Source organism: Ursus arctos, unplaced genomic scaffold (genome assembly GCF_023065955.2).
Source record: "Ursus arctos isolate Adak ecotype North America unplaced genomic scaffold, UrsArc2.0 scaffold_11, whole genome shotgun sequence".
Lineage (NCBI taxonomy): Eukaryota > Metazoa > Chordata > Mammalia > Carnivora > Ursidae > Ursus > Ursus arctos.
The window spans coordinates 50,352,263-50,370,378 of record NW_026622775.1 but is presented as its reverse complement, the minus strand read 5'-3'; the positions used below and the strand labels follow the sequence as shown (position 1 = coordinate 50,370,378).

At 37.3% G+C, this 18,116-nt stretch overlaps 1 protein-coding gene across 1 annotated transcript in view; it reads left to right on the top strand.

Annotated features, from left to right (window-relative positions):
• The window catches only part of MARCHF1 (membrane associated ring-CH-type finger 1), an 88,311-nt gene that overhangs the window by 12,944 nt on the left and 57,251 nt on the right, over window positions 1–18,116 (top strand). Inside the window, exon 2 of the mRNA XM_026499594.4 lies at window positions 17,322–17,502. Coding sequence (XP_026355379.1) covers window positions 17,322–17,502 — 181 coding nt within the window. The remainder of the gene's footprint in view (window positions 1–17,321; window positions 17,503–18,116) is intronic.

Sequence of the window (18,116 nt, the reverse complement as noted above, 5' to 3'; positions counted from 1 at the left end):
TCAGTTCAAACCAGAAAGAACCAGAAAGATCATTTCACCCAGTGGTTCTCAATCTGGGCTGCATATTAGAATCACCCGGAAAGTTTAAAAAAAAAAAAAAAGTTCCTGCCAAGACCCCATCCAGATCCCCCTGGAAGGGATGTCTCAACATGGCACATTTTTAAAAAACATCCTAGATTATTTTCACTAGCAGCCAGGGCTGAGAATGACTGATTGTTTAGCCCAATCTCAAGTGAACAAATTGATGCCCAGAAGATACAGATATTGCAAGAACCATATTTTGGGCAGGAGGTCCACTTGGCAGCACTTCTATAACCTGGAAACACTAGAATGGAGCCTGGGGGTGAACAACTGGTACAGATTCTTTCCTTTCAGCTCTTAAAACCATTTGGGAAAGTGGTTCTCCAACTTGACAAGTTTATTGGTGGAAATAGAAGATGCAGTTGCTTTTTACAACTTTCCTTTGGGATCAAACCTCAAATTTCTCATCTAGCTGCAATTCACTTTCAAATGACACTGCAGAAGAAGCAAACAAACAAACAAAGAAATCCACGGTTCTCAAAGTATAGACCCTGCACCAGGAGCATCAGAATCACGTGGGAACTTGTTAAAATGCAGATTATTGGATCCCAACACAGACCTGTTGAATTGAAAACTCTGGGAGTGAGTCCCAGCTATCTAGTTTACCTGGATCTCTGTGAGGGTCTGATGCACACTGAAGTTTGAGAACCACTGAAGTGGAAGCTACAGATGAGAAAACAGACACTTGTACTACACGGCAGGGTGTTCATGCTGCAGTGGGTAAATATAGAGAGTTTGGGAGTATAAGGAAACGGAGCCTGATACAGGCATGTACATCAGGGACAACAAAACACAAAGCAAATAAAGGAGATGATACATGTTTTTGTTTGATGATTTTCTCTTTCCTTTCTTCAATGACTTGACATATTGTGTATATATATATATATCTATATATATATATAGATATAGATATAGATATATGTGTGTATACATGTATTTAAACATATATATGAGTGTGTGTATACACATTTACACACATGTGCACACACACCCACACACTGAAAGGATAAATTAGGAAATTGAGAAAAATCAGGACACACAAAAATAAGGGTAGAAAAATACTAAATCTCCAGAAATGCTTATATGGAAATTTCCTACAAACTTAATTTTCATAGGCACAGTAGTGAAAGCAAAGGAACAGGTTTCACGTGAAACCTGAAACAGGTTTCAGATGAGACACAACTTCTGTTAGTAATGAGGAATGACTAAGTACAATTTCTTTCATGAGTCATTATAACGAGAACATTTCAATGTAGTGGATGATGTCTCTGGCTCCCTGCATGTAATGAATATTACATGAAGATATTACATGAATATTACAGATGTCCACTTCCTTTAACAACCGAGGGGTGGCAGAGGACAGGGTTAAGGTCCTATTATAAAACTAGAGAGCCATGTTAAGTGCTTTAAAGGATGGCTTCTCCAACTCCAAAACTCGAAGACACTCAGTATTTGTGGGAAAAGAAATGTCATAGAAGCAAATTATCTGCATCCACTGGCAGCCTGCACTTTTCCTTGATAAATAGCTCAAGATCAATTCATTCGTGTGTAATGGCTTAATTTCCCATGACATACAATAACTTGAACTTTCTCGCAAGGATGATTTTTAAAATTATATCATGCTTGGTTTTATTTTGTTCTGTTTCATTTTTACTTTAGTCTTAAATAAAATGTGCTATTACAAGAGCCTACCGACTTTATAAGAAATACAAAGATATATCACCAAAGTCATGATTTACGTATTTTTTATCATTTTGCATGACCTACATACAATATAGTGGAGAAGAGAAAAGTTTGGGGTAAAATTATCTGGAATTTGCTTCAGAGCCTCAAGAAGAATAGAAAAAAGAAAAAAAGAGTATATGTTTCTTCTTTCTCACCACCTCCACCCACCTTCCCAGACGCTGAGGCAACGTGACCACGTATAACCATAGGTTGATACCACCCAGTTAAAAGAGTATTTGTATCAATTCCCCACCTGATCTCGCAGCCACATCCTTCAGCATCCCTTGGGGGGCATCTCAGCCCAAATTCCACTCTGTGAAAAACCAAGGCTCACAAATGTGTTTAGGTTTTGTAGCCTCTTCATGATTTTGCCAGTGGTGGGTTTGCATGCAGACTAATTTTCAATATATTTATCATAATGATATGCTGAGTAATGTAGACATCTTTGTGGCTCCATTTGTAAGTCTCTCATTTCTTTGCTTTTTGTCAACGCCATTAACGAATCAAGTACAAAAATCAGCAAACTCTTTGGCTCACTAATATATTGTGAATATTCATTATGCTATGAAATATATACACTTCTGTTTATAACTTATATGTATATGTGTGTATGTAGTAGATATGTAGTCTTCCATGACTATCAAAGCTGTTATGATTACCCTCACGTAAAATGCTATTTTTAAGAAATCAAACTGAAGATATTATCAGTTTGTATTCACCATGTACTTTTTTTTGGAGGAATGGGAGGGGCAGTGGGAGAGGGAGAAAGAGAATCTTAAGCAGGCTCCATACCCAGTGTGGAGCCCAGCCTGGGGTTTGATCTCAAGACCCTGAGATCATGCCCTGAGCTGAAATCAAGAGGTAGCCCCCTCACAATGTACTTCTTTAGAGAATAGTCACATGAAGATATTATTTGAAAATTAAAATATAATTTGAAAATAAAAAGCAACTTTCCGTACAGTAACAATCAAGAGGTTTTAAAATATTAAGCCCAGAATTGTACCTTCTTTCATGATCTATGCATCAAAAAAAAGGTACAATTTCCATCAATATCAAGGAAGCGGAGTAATGTTACTGTTGTTTCATAGTATATATCAGCTAATAAACTGGGAGTCAGTCACTACAGTGATCTACTCTATTTTCTCTATCTCACATCGTGTTTAGGCAACACCATACTCGAGGTTTTTACTTTTACACTTGCATTTTTGCATTTGCATTTGCATTTTTCACTTTTGTAGTTTGTGCATAAAAAAAGTTCTACTTCACCTTTCATCAAACACCATGTTGAAGTTATATAGTTAACATTTTTTATTGTTTTTTGTCTTCAAATAAAGACAGCTGCTTCAGAGACATTTGAAAAGGCAAAGGGGAAGGAGCCTGGGTGGCTCAGTCAGTTAAGCGTCTGCCTTTGGCTCAGGTCATGATCCTGGGGTCCTGGGATCGAGCCCCTGCATTGGACTTCCTGCTCAGGGGGGGCCTGCTCCTCCTTCCCACTTGTGCTCAAGATCGCTCTCTCTCGCTCTCAAATAAATAAATCTTTGAAAAGGCAAAGCGGGAAGGGAGATGCAAAATGATTGCATCTAGTGTACATAATTAATGAAATTCATTTATATTGAGTGTGGAAGAAAAATGATACCAATTTATCAGTTAGATTATTTCCTAGTGAAAAACTCTGCTCAAAAAGAAGAAAGTTCAAAAGGTGATGAAATTACAGGAATACAAAATGAAGGCCAGGCACTGAGAAAGTCCCAACGGACAGTGATGAAGCATCGAAAAAGTTGAAACTCATCCACAGGTGAACACAGCCACATCCAGGCAGGTGAAAATGCTAATGATGCAGTAGGAGGGGCCTCTTTCAGTTCTAAGGTACTGAAGCAGAATGATCATACACCAACATGGAATGTGTGAATACCCATACTTGTGTAGATCACAGACGTATACCATAGCTATATGAGTGTCAAGTTTTATACACTCAGAATATAGATAATACAAGATATCTGTGGTGTTGATGAATATGTACAGGGTGGAGGTGGGGGACAAACCATTCTTAACACTTTCCGTCCTTCCAGTGAATAAGTATACTGGGTACAGACTGCAGATGTTCACTGATAGGGTTAACACCTGCAAGTTTTTATTTCTGTTAAAATATAAATGACAGTAAGTGGAAATCCTTTGGTTACTACATAACCAAAATGTTACAAGGGCTCCTCCTAGAGAGAGACAAACCAAGAAACAGACTCTTACCTATAGCGAATTAACTGATGAGAACTAACTGGTGGCTATCAGAGGGGAGGTTGGATGGGGGGATGGGTGAAATAGGTGAAAGGATTAAGAGTACACTTACCATGATGAGCACTGAGTAATGTATAGAATTGCTGAATTGCTATATTATACACCTGAGACTAATATAACATTGTATGTTAACTACTCCAGAATTATAATGAAAATCCTTAAAAAATGAATAAAAAATAATGAGATTTTTAAGCTTTTTATAAGACAAAGTGGGGGGGGGGCGCTCCTGAGCTGGACAGGAAGGGAACAGGAAAGCAATTCACATTTATGATAAGAAGACAGAGCACTTTTCCAAATTATTCAAATATATAAGTCTATCAAGCATTCATGAATTTGTTAACTTACTAGAGAGTGAGAAAAAGCAAGTGAAGTAGAATTGGAAAATTATTCTTCGATCTTTATATTTTCGGTTAATTTTAATATTTTTTAGTGATTATTACAGTAGTTGTGGTTATTGTAAAGAAAATTAAAAATAGAGAAAACTATTCTAATTTAAACTTAATTACCTGGCTAGATAAGCATTATTTAGACTTTGATACATTTCCTTCTAATCTTTTTTATGCATATAATTTTAATAGGATTATACTATGTTTTCAGTTATTTCTGTTAATGACAAGTTAAAAAGTTCATACACATAACCTTTGGGAAAAACTTATTTTTGTCTAAGTGGAAATTCTGTCAAGATTCTGAATACATAAAGGTTTTATGATTTAATTTTTATAAGGCACTTTAATTTGGGTCCACAAAATTGTGCTTTCTGTTCTATGATTGAGAAACAGATGGTTGGAACAATGAAGTGGTATGAGAATCATTCTGGACATAGTACACACTAGGAAAATATGAATTAGAAAGAGGAAATAAGAAACCACATTTTTAATTATATATTTGTCATTCTACTGCTAGGTGGAAAACCTTATTGCAAATATAATTACTACTTGAAATAATTATATATTCTTGGTAACTCTACTGCTATTTGGAAAAATATCCTTCAAATGTGATTATGCATTGAAATGTCTCACATCCAAGGTAGTAGTATGTATGCGAAAGTGTGAAACTACTCCTTTCTGTTTTTCAAAATGAATGTGCCATACAATGTAACTAAGTTAAAAATTAAATTGCAAACATGATGGTTTCTGAGTGGTACCTGGGATGACAAACAAATGCTCAGAGACCCTGTAGATGAGTCTTGAACATCTGTCCCGAGAAGCTTTAATTAAAACCCTACAGCCAGTTAGTCTGTCCTTTACTCCCATTGCCCCACAGCTCATCCCCACCTCCTTTACACAGATTGGTGCAGTTTCACCAACTTTACTTGCACAGTATCTCTTGTTCTCTTTCTCCATTCTCCCAACTATTACTCTGGTTTCTTGTTCTTACTACTATGGATTTTGACAATTATAATATTCCCTTTTTTATTCTTTCAGATCTCTGAGGTAACACAGCCAGATTAATCTTACTATAATCTTACTTTCTTACTCAAATTTTTTGGCGAGTTCCCACTCCCAACTGAATACACTTAAAGCTGTGTGTGTGTGTGTGTGTGTGTGTGTGTGTGTGTAGTTGTTGATGTTGGCACTGGATGAAGGAAATGTATTTTAGGCTTTCCATAATCTTATTTGATTTTTCAGCATGACATCTCACTACAATCCTAACCAACTTTCTCGTGTTCCTTTCAAACTTGGCCACATTTTTCACTCCATTACCTGGTCAATTCTACTTCTACGCATTCACTGAAGGTATCTCCTATGTCTGGAGTATCCTAACAACTGCAATCTTCATCTGCCAAAATTCTACCCAAGCTCCAATTCCAGCTCATATGCTACATCCTCCATTGGACTCTGGCCACCCTCCCCCACCCCTAACCTGTACATTATCTTTCCCTCCCTTGCATACAACAGCACTTGGTATGGCACACATCATATTGTAACTTGGATTCTAGCTAGTTGTGCAATTACCCGATGTGTAAACTGTCAAAGAATGGGGTCCGTCAAGGGCAGACTGAGACTTACTCATCTTTGTATTTATCACAGCACTGTGTAACCTCACACATAGTGCATACGCAATGAACTATTTGTGGAGATAAGGATTAATAAATGAAGAAATGAATGAATAAGTGAATAAATGACTAAAGACTGATTCATTCTTCATTCAAAGTGGAGCTGCTAAAAAGCAGCAGTATTGTTCCAACGCACTTACTTGCCTGTTTAGAAGAATTCATATGCAGAAGCATATTTCTAATTCATTCAATGCATTCTTGGTTATCTGTAAATAAATTACGTGCTCTGTCAATTATCCATGGCAACTTGAGGATTCCTTTGATGTAACGCTCAGCCAGATAAGATTAATGAGTGGACAGAAAACGGAAGGAAGTCATGGTTGAGAGTGAGGTTCCGAGGATTCAGAGACTTAGCAATCACAGAGAAGTGCTATCACAAAATCAATTTGAATTAAGAATCTCTGCCACATGCAGAAAAGAAAAAGGCTAAAAAGTTATAATGATTTTTCTGGTAGTTCTGTTATGATGTGTGTACAAAAGCCCTACTCTGTATCTGACCAAATATATTTCTTTGGTTATATCTACATAGAAAGCAAATAATAATATTATCTGTCCTTTCGTTTTTCCTGTCCCATCAGTCAATGCACACAGCTGATAACTTTAAGAATATCTACTTAGAAGTGTCTCTAGTTTAATTTTATCAATTTTACAAACAACCCAAAAAGATCTCAAAGCTGACATAAAATTAATGTTTGTGACATAGGTGAGAATGTAGAGAAAATTGTTGCATCGGTATCCTCCCCATTCAACATTTATTATCTATTTATTCATCTGGGTGTCACCAAAATTATAAGGTAGGCTCTGGAAAGGTAAATACTACTGGGGAAAATCAATTCCTTCACCCAGAAGTAGATTGTACTCTGAGCTCACCAACAGAGTTAAGGACAGCAAAGTGATGGTTAACAGGGGAGGGATTATCCTGAAGGGGAATCCATCTTTAGGTCTCTCTTGACTTGGAGGATTTGGATGGTTTGAGTTGATCCCAAGACTACTGAGAAAGATTGATTCCATTGTTGGATACACTTGGGCCTGGGACTCATGGGACTCTACCTGCTAGTACATGGGGGAGAAATCTGATGTACTCCAAGAACCCATGGAAACTTCCCCAAAAGTCCTTAAAGAGGACCTAGCCCACTATGAGACTAACTCCCTAGGCTCTACAGGACAGAGGAGTCCCTGTGAGAATTCTCGAACCCAGTCAGGATGTAAACTCCTGGTATCAATAGGCTTGAACCATCACCAGAGGTGATGACAGCTGCAGGAAGAGCAATTCAGATGGAATCTTCCCGATCCACTGCAGCTCACACAACCAACATACCTATAAATTCAAATAAGAACTGGCTTCCCTGCTTCCATTATTGGTGCAGCAAGGTGATCGTTCTCTTTCTCCACTGTTTTCCATCAGTGTGGCATCTGATGGAAAGTAAATGTGGCTGATGAGCTGCAACTTTGTATCAGCTCCAGGATCAAGTCAGGAGCCAGGAACATTGCTGTGTCACTGTCTTTATTGCTGATCATTCCCTGCAGCTCTGTGCAGATGGTCTGAGGTTTTGAACAAGTCAGTGATGACAAATTAGGGTGTGAAATTAAACTCAGGAAGTCATGCTATGTACCAAGTTTTTCTGAGTTGAAAATATTCCTTTCAGAAAACAAAACACTTTAAAAAATCACTTGTGTGTGAAGAACTGTCACTCATCTGTAGATGTCAAGAAGATTGTCTAACAGATTCAGAATGACCGATCTTATGAGTACAAAAAATGGTTTTAGCTATCCGGAGAATATTTTTATTCTTATGTCATAATTGTATTTTTAATTAGAGCTTTTCTTAATCTCAGGCTGAATGGTAGGTAGCTTATTGCTTCATCTCTGTAAAGAAAGTTTTAGAAATCTGATTTATAAGGTTTTTTAAATTCCAAAAATGTATGCTGATTCCGAATCAATAAGAGTTGGTGGAAACTTTGTTAGTAAGAATAATATTAAATACTGTCCATCTTCTCTGCTTATGAAGTAAGAGTTACTTCTCCTTTCCACTTGCTTGACTTCCTCTGATGCTCAGATAGGATATAAAATTGGTTCACCTCAGTTTAGTTCCTCAAATGCAAATTAAAGAGCGCATGGTATATGTTAGGATCATACACTTCTCACTTTCATTATAAGTGAATTTTCCCGAAACATAAACAAAACACTGGTACTGGGTAACAAGTTCTGAGAATTGCCAAATCATCTCACTAAGCTATCTCTTTTGATCTCAGCTCCGTACATGTTTAAATAAGAGCATTCCCAGTCCGTTTCTGGTCCAGTAATTTGCCATCTTTACCCTGACTTTTTAACACTCTTCTCACTTAAATTACTCTCAGCATCGTGCTATACAAAGAAAAGCTTGCGCCAGAAATTAATAAAAAGAATTTATCTAGGTTGTAATACCACCTTGCATAGATGAAATAATTAGCAACCAACAAAGACCAGATCTGTGGTCTTTGATTTAAGAGCAATGAATACCACCTTGCATAGATGAAATAATTAGCAACCAACAAAGACCAGATCTGTGGTCTTTGATTTAAGAGCAATGAATACCACCTTGCATAGATGAAATAATTAGCAACCAACAAAGACCAGATCTGTGTAGTATAGGATTTAAGAGCAATGAAACCTCAAGAAACGGAGGGAGCACTGTAGGGAAAGAAGATCTAGAGGCTGTTTCATTAAGGGTGTGAGCTATTCTAATAGCTTAAATTTAGATGAGGTATTATGAGAAGAGGGAGGATATCACAGGTACGAGATCATATTTGAGAAAATTCCCAGAGGCAGATACTCCCAGAGTGCAGTAGGTTGAGGAAATAAGCATCTCAACATTGACTGAAAAAGTACTGTTTAACCTTTATTGATCACTTAATTTAATCTTAACAAACAATCCTGTGGAGTGTAGAATTTTCCTACTTTATTAAGAACTTGAAAACACGAGAGATCAAGTAATTAAACAGACATAGACAGGCAGAACCATGATTCTAATGCTGATTGTATTTTGACAACCACACCAGTGTTCCCCAACATTCTTCACATCACGACACGTGTAGAACATGATAACACTCCTGAATCAATGAGGGTTAATGGACTATATACCCCGTAGCCTTGACCTAGCCTCCAGGCTGATAGAAATCAAGATCTTGGCATGGGGGAAACGGATTTGTGGCAAAACCCATAGCTTATCAGGTGGTAAGTTTTGTACCATGTTACTACACCTGTATGTTGGGGATTAGTGGAAAATACAGCAGGAGAGGTAAGGTAAATACAAATTATGGAAGGTCATATGAAAACCAGGTGAAGTCATTTGGACTCCATTTGATTGATGAGTTCTTAAAGAGTGACATTATTTTAAGAAGATCTGAATAACTGTATGTTTTGAGAATGATTTGAAAATAGCAAAGTCTTAAAGACAGTTCATGTACCTGTTGACCATTCAAAACTACTAGGAGATAATAGTAAGGTTGAAAAGAAAGAAGATATGGAAAACTGAGTCTAAACAATATGGAAGGCTCTAAGATAAAAGCAAGCTGAGAATGGTATACTTATGGAATGGCATCTTTGGGAAGAAAGGCTAGTTTAAGAGATGGTGAGATGCAGGAAGCATTAAGTGTCCTATTGGGAATACCAAATTGATGGAGTTAGAGAACTAGCTGAAGTTTCTTGCTATCAGAGAGGCAGAGGTTGGTTTGGGAGATAAATGTTTTAAAACCACAAGTCTAGGAGTAATGCTGGAAGTTGAAGTGCAAAACTCCCAAGACAAGCAGAGGGGAAATGCTGAAAAAGAAATAGTGGCAGGAGGGCGGGATTAGAAATCGGTCTGTGGGAAAGAAAAAATAACAGAATTGCAACATTAGAAAAAAACCTGAGGTCATTTTATTTAATTACCCTTGCATGAGCTCCTTTTACACTATGCCTACCTATAAATACCCTACTTATATCTGAGTACTTTCAATGATGGGAAATTTGCACTGTCCTGGGGTAACTCATTCCATCTTTGGAAGGCTCTGTGTGTGTGTGTGTGTGTGTGTGTGTGTGTGTGCGCGCGCGCGCGTGTATTTTAGGGAAAGTTGTTCCCTTTAACTTCTATTCACTGGATCTACTTGTGGGACAGAACAAGACCAGCAACCATTTTGCACAATAGTTTTTCACATATCTAAACACAGCTGTCATGTAATTTCCCCTTCCTTGCTTTTTTTCCCCTCTCCAAAATGTGAAATATGGTAGTTGGTAGTTCTCTGTATTTGTCTCAAAATTACTGCACTCATATTTTATTTTTTACTTTTATAATTGATGTATTAACTATATTAGTTTCAGGTGTATAACAATGACTTGATATCTGTATATATTGTGAAATGATCACAAGAAGTCTAGTTAACATCCCACACTCATACTTTAAAAGGTGTCCCTTTGACCTATAATTTTGAATTCATGGAAGAGACTTAGCCATGAATTTAGATCTGTCGAATTCTATATTATTTCCCTGTCGTCTCTCACCATGATATCTCACCTACCAAATCATATCATATTTTCATCTCACCTATCATTTCTTACCTTCCTAGGCTCCAGAAATCTAACATCTTTGGTCTGTGCTCCATAAGTAGTCACCATTTGACCCCTACAATCATCTTACATGCCCTTCTAATTCCACTTTTCCCAACTTTAAGGCTAGTAGTCACAGAAGCCACAAAGGGAAAAGTTTCAAGAAGGAAGGGGTAGCCAGCAATACACACAAAAAAAGTCAGGAAAAATAAAGAACTAGAAAAGGTTTTCAGACTTGACTGTAAGGAGGGTGTTGGTAGCTTAGCAGAAAACTACTCCAAGTAGTGGGGTAGATCTCCCTTTCTTACATCAGAGTTCTCTAAGGTGAAAAATGACAGAGTCCTATAAACTGAAATGCAGACATGAAAAAACGAGTTGCTCTTATAAAAACATGCAATGCATTGCATTTATTAACTAGCAGAAATTTTTGTTGATTTTATTGATCACATATATGTTGGCAATAATACCTTTGGGATAGTGTTTACATTTTGTAATATTTTCTCATATATCCTATTTGAGCCTTACAATAGCCGTGTAACATTTCAAAGGTAAGGAAACCAAGTGTCTGAAAACTTATCTGAGACCGCCCAATATACAGATCTAAATATACTCCCTCACCTAGCTTTCCCTGAGACGTGTCTGTGACTTGACCGATGAAGGGATTCAAAGGTTCAGTAGCTAACTCCACTGTACGGAGTCAGAATTCATGACCTTGGCCTTGCAAACATTGGCTCTAACCAACTTACCAAAGCAGCAGTTAAAAACAATTAGTCCCAGTGCGGGGAGAGCAATGGCACAGGTAAACAATCTCGGCAGTAGTAGCAGTAGTGTCCCATCGTCCCATGACAAAATTAACGACTATTTGCCTATAACGTGCCAGGTACTGCACTCTTTCGCCTCCTTTAATCCTCATGACACCCTAAGAGGTATTTTTAACCTCGTTCACACATGAGTAAACTAAGAACCTCTCCAGTTTACTGGAGCAGAAAGTGAGCATGTGAGCCAGGATTTGGTTTGTTTGTGAATCTCAAATACCAAATAATTTCATATTTTTAAAACGTTTTTCCTGTGACAGTGGGGGGACAAAAGGACAACAAAAAGGATATGAATTCATCCATGAGGGATATGAATATGCTACACATAGACAACTTTTGTCCCATTTCGTCCCACTTTCAACATCGATTCTTCACCATTGTTGTAAGTTCCAGTCTCTCAAACCCATCCTTTCCCCATGGTGCATTAACCACAACATGGCTTCCCTCGTCTCCCGGCAGAGTCTAGACCTTATGACCAACTGTTTTCACACTGTGTTCGCTGATGCTTCAGAGACCTTCACTCCTTTGTCCTTCCCATTTCTGACTTAGTGATCTCAAGACGCTTTAGATTGCGCTACCAGCCGTAGGCTTGCTGTCTGAGCGCTGAACGCTGCTGACTCAAGGCAGTGCTAACAGCGTCCACTGTACATTTGTGCTGTCTAATCCCACCGGGGACCTCACCGCCGCTCCATGGTGCTGATATTCATGCTTGGATAATCTCCCATCACATGCTCCAAGTGGCTTTTGCTAATTACTGACAGCCTCTCCAGGACCTTAACCCCATGCCTTCCTCCCTTCTGTGGAGCAGACACATGGTCTGCTGTGCCGCTCAAGATAGGAAGACCCCTCCGAAGACCCCGCTACCGCAATTCTGTCTCCTTCAGTTATCCTATTTTCTCTACATCTTGCTCATAGGGAAAAAGCGTCTGTTTACCTCCGGTGTATTTTTCCACTTGTCCAAAGATACTCCTCTGCTATAGTTCCTTTCCCCTTCTTTCTTGATTCCTCAAGAATCTTCATTTAACCGTGGGGCGTTCTCTCACCGATTCTTTTTTTTTAATTCAGATCTCTATGGCACCTTCAGTTCAGCTTAAGAACCAGTCCACCTTTTCCCTGTTAAAAATAAAATGAAATGAAAATTAAAAATAAAAATACAATTGCCTCTAATCTGCTCTTCTTTCACTGCTATGCTATTATTTCTCAAAAAGAAATTATATCTGTGCCCTCATTTACTTCAGCATTAACTTCTCATCCGCTGTTTAATACCTTTCAATATGGCTTCCACCCACATGGATTCTAATCATTTTAGCTTAGGAAAGTGAAATCTAAGGATGAATGCCAAACTCCGCAGCATGAAAATTAGTTTTGATTAAAGATTAACATTCAGATTAAGTGCCTACAAACATAGCCGTATCTGTAATTATTGCGCTTAAAGATTATTTAGTTGGAGAGGGGTATGGAGGAAAATGCTGGCACAAAAGTGAGGAGATAGATCAGAAAGATTTGCCAAAAGAAAGATTTGTCAGTCTGAGGACCCCGACTGGCTCAGTCAGTAGAGCCTGCGACTATTGATCTCAGGATTGTGAGTTCAAGCCCCACATTGGGTGTGGAGCCTACTTAAAAACAAACAAATAAATAAATAAATAAATAAATGAATAAATAAATAAAGGAAAGAAAAGGGGGGAAATAGCATGGAATATGGGAAGAAAGAGTTAAGAGGCTGTCTGAAAATTATGGGGAGGACTGCTTTTAGGAGTTACATATTGTAAATGGGCTTTCTTGCCACAGCTAACATGGAAACCAAGCAAGGTCCTGGACATCTCTTCGCATTCTGCAGACTGAGGGTCTCCAGTCTCCTCCCCAGTGTCACAGTATTGTTCCAGATTCTTACTCTCTGGATGATTGTAATAGTTGTCCAAATGGGGTTTTATCTGCTTCTAGATTCTGCTCTCTCCTTCTCAATTCACCCTACATGCTGATGCTGTTGTCTAATTTTCTTTGCATATAGCCAAGGACTGAGAAAATGTGAATGAATGAATATATGAATGAAAAAAATCCCAAAATTACATAATCACTATGACCCTCACAAAAATTTCTTTTTAGCAATAAATTATTTAAGAAAAAAAAATGCTTATGTAGAAAAAAAAATTCTACCAAAACCAAAAAGTCTTGACAAGGGAGGGGGTGGGACGCAGGGGAGATCATTTTAAGATATGTAAGACCAAAACAAAAGCAAACAAAAACCTACTTTTCTTAAAACTCAAACATTAAGAAAGGGACTTTCAGTGTGCACACACACACACACACACACACACAATTTCCAGAATTTGATTTTCCTAATACTATTTGGTGGTTTACTTTTCACAGAAAGCCAGAAGTTATATGGAAGTAGTAGCTTATTCAAGTCATAAATGGTAAAAGTCTCAACATATACTGATTAGACTATAAGCAGACAGTTAAAAGAGTAAAATGCCAATAAAATTTGTGAATTCAGCTTGTTCTTGTCAGTAGGTGACAGACACCAGTGTCAATCACCAGTAATTTTATAGAATCACTCAGTTCCCAAGCCTCAATTTCCCGTAAGGTAAAAATGCATTAAAATTATGAATATTTTACAATGCAATTTTATTATTAAAATCATTTTCTCTACACAATTAATCTGTTGGAAAAAAACATGTCTGTTTTTATTACTATGTTTTCGTTTATAATTTAGCAATTATGTTTAGTGTAAAATATATCAGCTTAAGAATTGTTTAATTCTTTTCGTAATGGCATCATCACATTATTTTTTATTTCTAGTAGATATTTGAAGTTGATATTTAGCTCTTAAATTCATTTAGAACAATCTGAACATGATTTGAAAAAGACTCTTGGGGTCCAACTCAAGTTGGATAATTTAGAGAAAATCAAAATGCTAAAATCCTGTAAAAATAAATCTTGTGAAATGGGAATGAAAACACACCAAGCTTTTGATTTTCCCTATGGGAAATAACCTTAATTTTATGAAGAAATGAAATTGCTGGTGGTGCTTCAGGTAACAGTTTCAGCAGACATTTTTAAAAATGAATCTGTAAGACATGGGAAGTTGGACTACAATCAGTAAACTGTTCAGGCCAGGTTGAACCCAGTAATCAGCAAGGTCTTTGTTTAAATCTGCTTATGAATAAATTACTTTTTTCATGTCAGTAAAAAAAAAAAAAAAGAAAGAAAGAAACCAGAGCCTCAGAATCATCTTGGCAGCTGTGCAACATTTGATGTGATCTTTTTTTAGTAATAAATTATCAGATGGCATTAATTGCAACTTTTTCTTTTTCAAATGAGAAATGTTGCCATTCTCCCTGCAGACCGTTCATGGATCAGCAGGTTTCAATGCTGGGCCAGGAAGGGCTTTTGTTTTTATTGTGTGCTTCTCTATGTAACCGTTACTTCAACTTTTGTTACTTGCAGATGTTGGATTTTGTAAACTTGGTTTTATTATTGTTGGTAATAGTCATATATTGTCTTTAACTCAGAATCGCCATTTTTTAAAAGATTTTTTTACTTATTTGAGAGAGAGGGCACACTCATACGTGAGGGGAGTGGCGTGGGAAAGGGACAGAGAGAGAGGGAGAATCACAAGCAGACTCCCCCACTCAGAGTGGAGCCAGAGGTGGGGCCAACCTCATCACCCTGAACTCATGACCCCAGCTGAAACCAAGAGTCAGACACTTAACTGACTGAGCCACCCGGGCACCCCAGAATCACCATATTTAAGGCAAGGGTAAGCAAATGTTTCCTGTAAAGAGACAGGTAGTAAATACGTTGGTCTTGGTGACCATATGGTCTTTGCAGCAATGCTCAATTCTGCAGTTACAGTGCAGACACAACTCTAAACAATACATAAACAAATGTGTGTGGGTGTGTTTCAATAAAACGTTATTTACGAAAACATGCCACAGTAAGAATTGGGCCATAGTTTGCTGACTCCTAATCTAAAGGAGTGTCTTTGTGTAGAGGCAGAGAGATAAGAGATTCAAGGACATAAGAAATATCAACCTCTCATGCCGTATTATTCATTAGGTTTCAACAGCTCCAAAAATAAATACTACAACCAAATGTGCTATAGAAACCCAGATTTGCTTTCACTGATTGCTCTTATAATAAGTCGTAGTTTGTTGATGAAACAATTCTTTTACTCAACAAACATCTACTGAACACCTATCATGAGGCCAATATTCTATTGGCAACAAGTGTGATACAAAGTACACTAAACCCGGATTCCTAGGACCTTCACATTTGGTGAGAGGAGATATTCCGGACTTTCATATTAGAATATGAATAGAATAGAATATGAAGAATAGACTTCAGATAGTTTTTAGTTCTTCCCCACCACGCCAGCCTTTTATATAGGGTGGTACATCTAACACTACTACCTTCTACCTTAGTCCGGGGAGGCGAGGGGAGAAGGAGGACCTGATTTTGAAATTCCCTATGCTCTCATCTCATCTCATCACTCCCACCCTAGGGATTTTAGTCAGTGCTCCTTTTTGATTATATTATTTTAACTTAAGAAAAAGAGATTCAAAATACTGGTGTACTGTGTCATACTTCTTTATTTTGAGGTTAGGGAAGGGCTTGGTTTCAATTCCTGTATCTTACTGCAGTAACAATTAGAGCATTTCATTTCCCCTGAGAAAACAGCTAAGATAGATAAGTGTGTTTTAAAAATCCATTCTTTAAAACTCATACTTCTGGAGGATAGGGCATATAGACCTAAAAGGAGGAGAAATTCAAACGTTCTTCAAGCCTGCTGCTACAACTCAACTCAAAAAAGTAACTTTATAGGCATTTTTTGAAATACGCCATTCATATTTTTAAAAGATTTCAAAAAATATTTCCAATCAAATTTATTAACAACTTCTAACAGCTGGAAAAATCACAAGAATTACTGAAGTACTAAGATTTGAATTCATGATCTTGAGATATGAAAAGCTTATCTAATCTAATGAGAAAAGCAAATTCTTTCTTAAAATTTGTAGATGAGAATAATGAAGATTTCATAGACTGAATCTATGACATTTGAATTCATAGTAATTCAGTAAAGTAGTTGAACTCTGAATTCCTTGGGAGATGTAATAACTAACATTTTAAAACAAGAGAATTTACTGTACTTGAACAACTTTATGCAATCAGGTATCTTTGCAACTTTTAAACAATGATTATTGACAGTTTAGGCCATTCATTGTGACCAAATATGCACGTATCTTCCTAGGAAAATACAGTATTTCCAACCTGAAATTTTCAATATTCTTATTCTTTGGTAACATGTTAAGATTTATCATAATTCTTCTACATTGGTAGGATATCATAGGTACTAAATTACATTTCTATAAAACTGTCACCACAATAAAACAACGTTATCAGATTCAAACATTCCTTACAATGCCTATAAATCGCAACTTTTATATGTGAAGTCAAGCTTATGCTTATAGACACTGAGCTAGAAATAGATTAAGCTGGGGATATGGCTCAATAGTTGTGCTGTTAAAATCACGTTAGTGTAGGAATGAAATGATAGTGCATTTTTGAGGTACTAGTATCTAACGGCTCATCATATGATGTAAGTAGCAAGCGGAAGACTGTTATATTGAGCCTAGCTTCAGTTCTAGATCAGGTTGGAGTGAAATGTGCACGCTTTCTAAATCTCAGGTTGCAGTTTCTAATGCAGTCTGGTATGAGCCGGGGAGGAAATGCACAGGTGTGAAATACCCTCCGGGAGATCTCATCCTGACTGCTGTGTCCTTCTCCAGGATCTGTCACTGTGAAGGGGATGAAGAGAGCCCTCTCATCACACCCTGTCGCTGCACGGGCACCCTGCGCTTTGTCCACCAGTCCTGTCTCCACCAGTGGATCAAGAGCTCAGATACGCGCTGCTGTGAGCTCTGCAAGTATGACTTCATAATGGAGACTAAACTCAAACCCCTCCGGAAGGTATGGTATTTGCAGGAATTGGTTTGAAAGGGAGCACTTGCAAAGCAGGCATGTTTTAAAAATCCATTTCTTCCCCAGTAGAATTTGGTAACATGCTAATATCCATGAAGAGTACATGTCTTTTGTTGGGCTCAATATGTAAAACAGCCAAGTGTTTGCAAATAATCCTTCATCTCTGTTTTATGTTCTAGGGCCCCTGATTTTTATATCATTCTTCAAAATCAAAAAAAGAATGTGTGCGTATGCGTGTGTGCGTGTGTGTGTGATGTATGTGTTTATGTGTGCAACATTATATATATATTTTATTTATTTATATTTATATATGAAAAATAAATATAATTTGATGTAATTGAATTGCTGGAACTGTGAGAACATTGTACTTACTGAGGTCAGTTCCCTGGAAGGTTAGGATAATCGATTACATTAAATAATATGAACTCACCTAATTTCCTGAAAATCGGACATTAGGTAATAGAAGAGAATGTTTTCTTCCATAAAGTGTGAACTCTTTTTTGGGTTTGCCTTTATTTGGGAATTTGGTGTGATAGTTCATGTATAATTGTAGATAGAAAAAGTATTATTTTCCATATTGTGCATCAAGCTGTAAGAGAGAG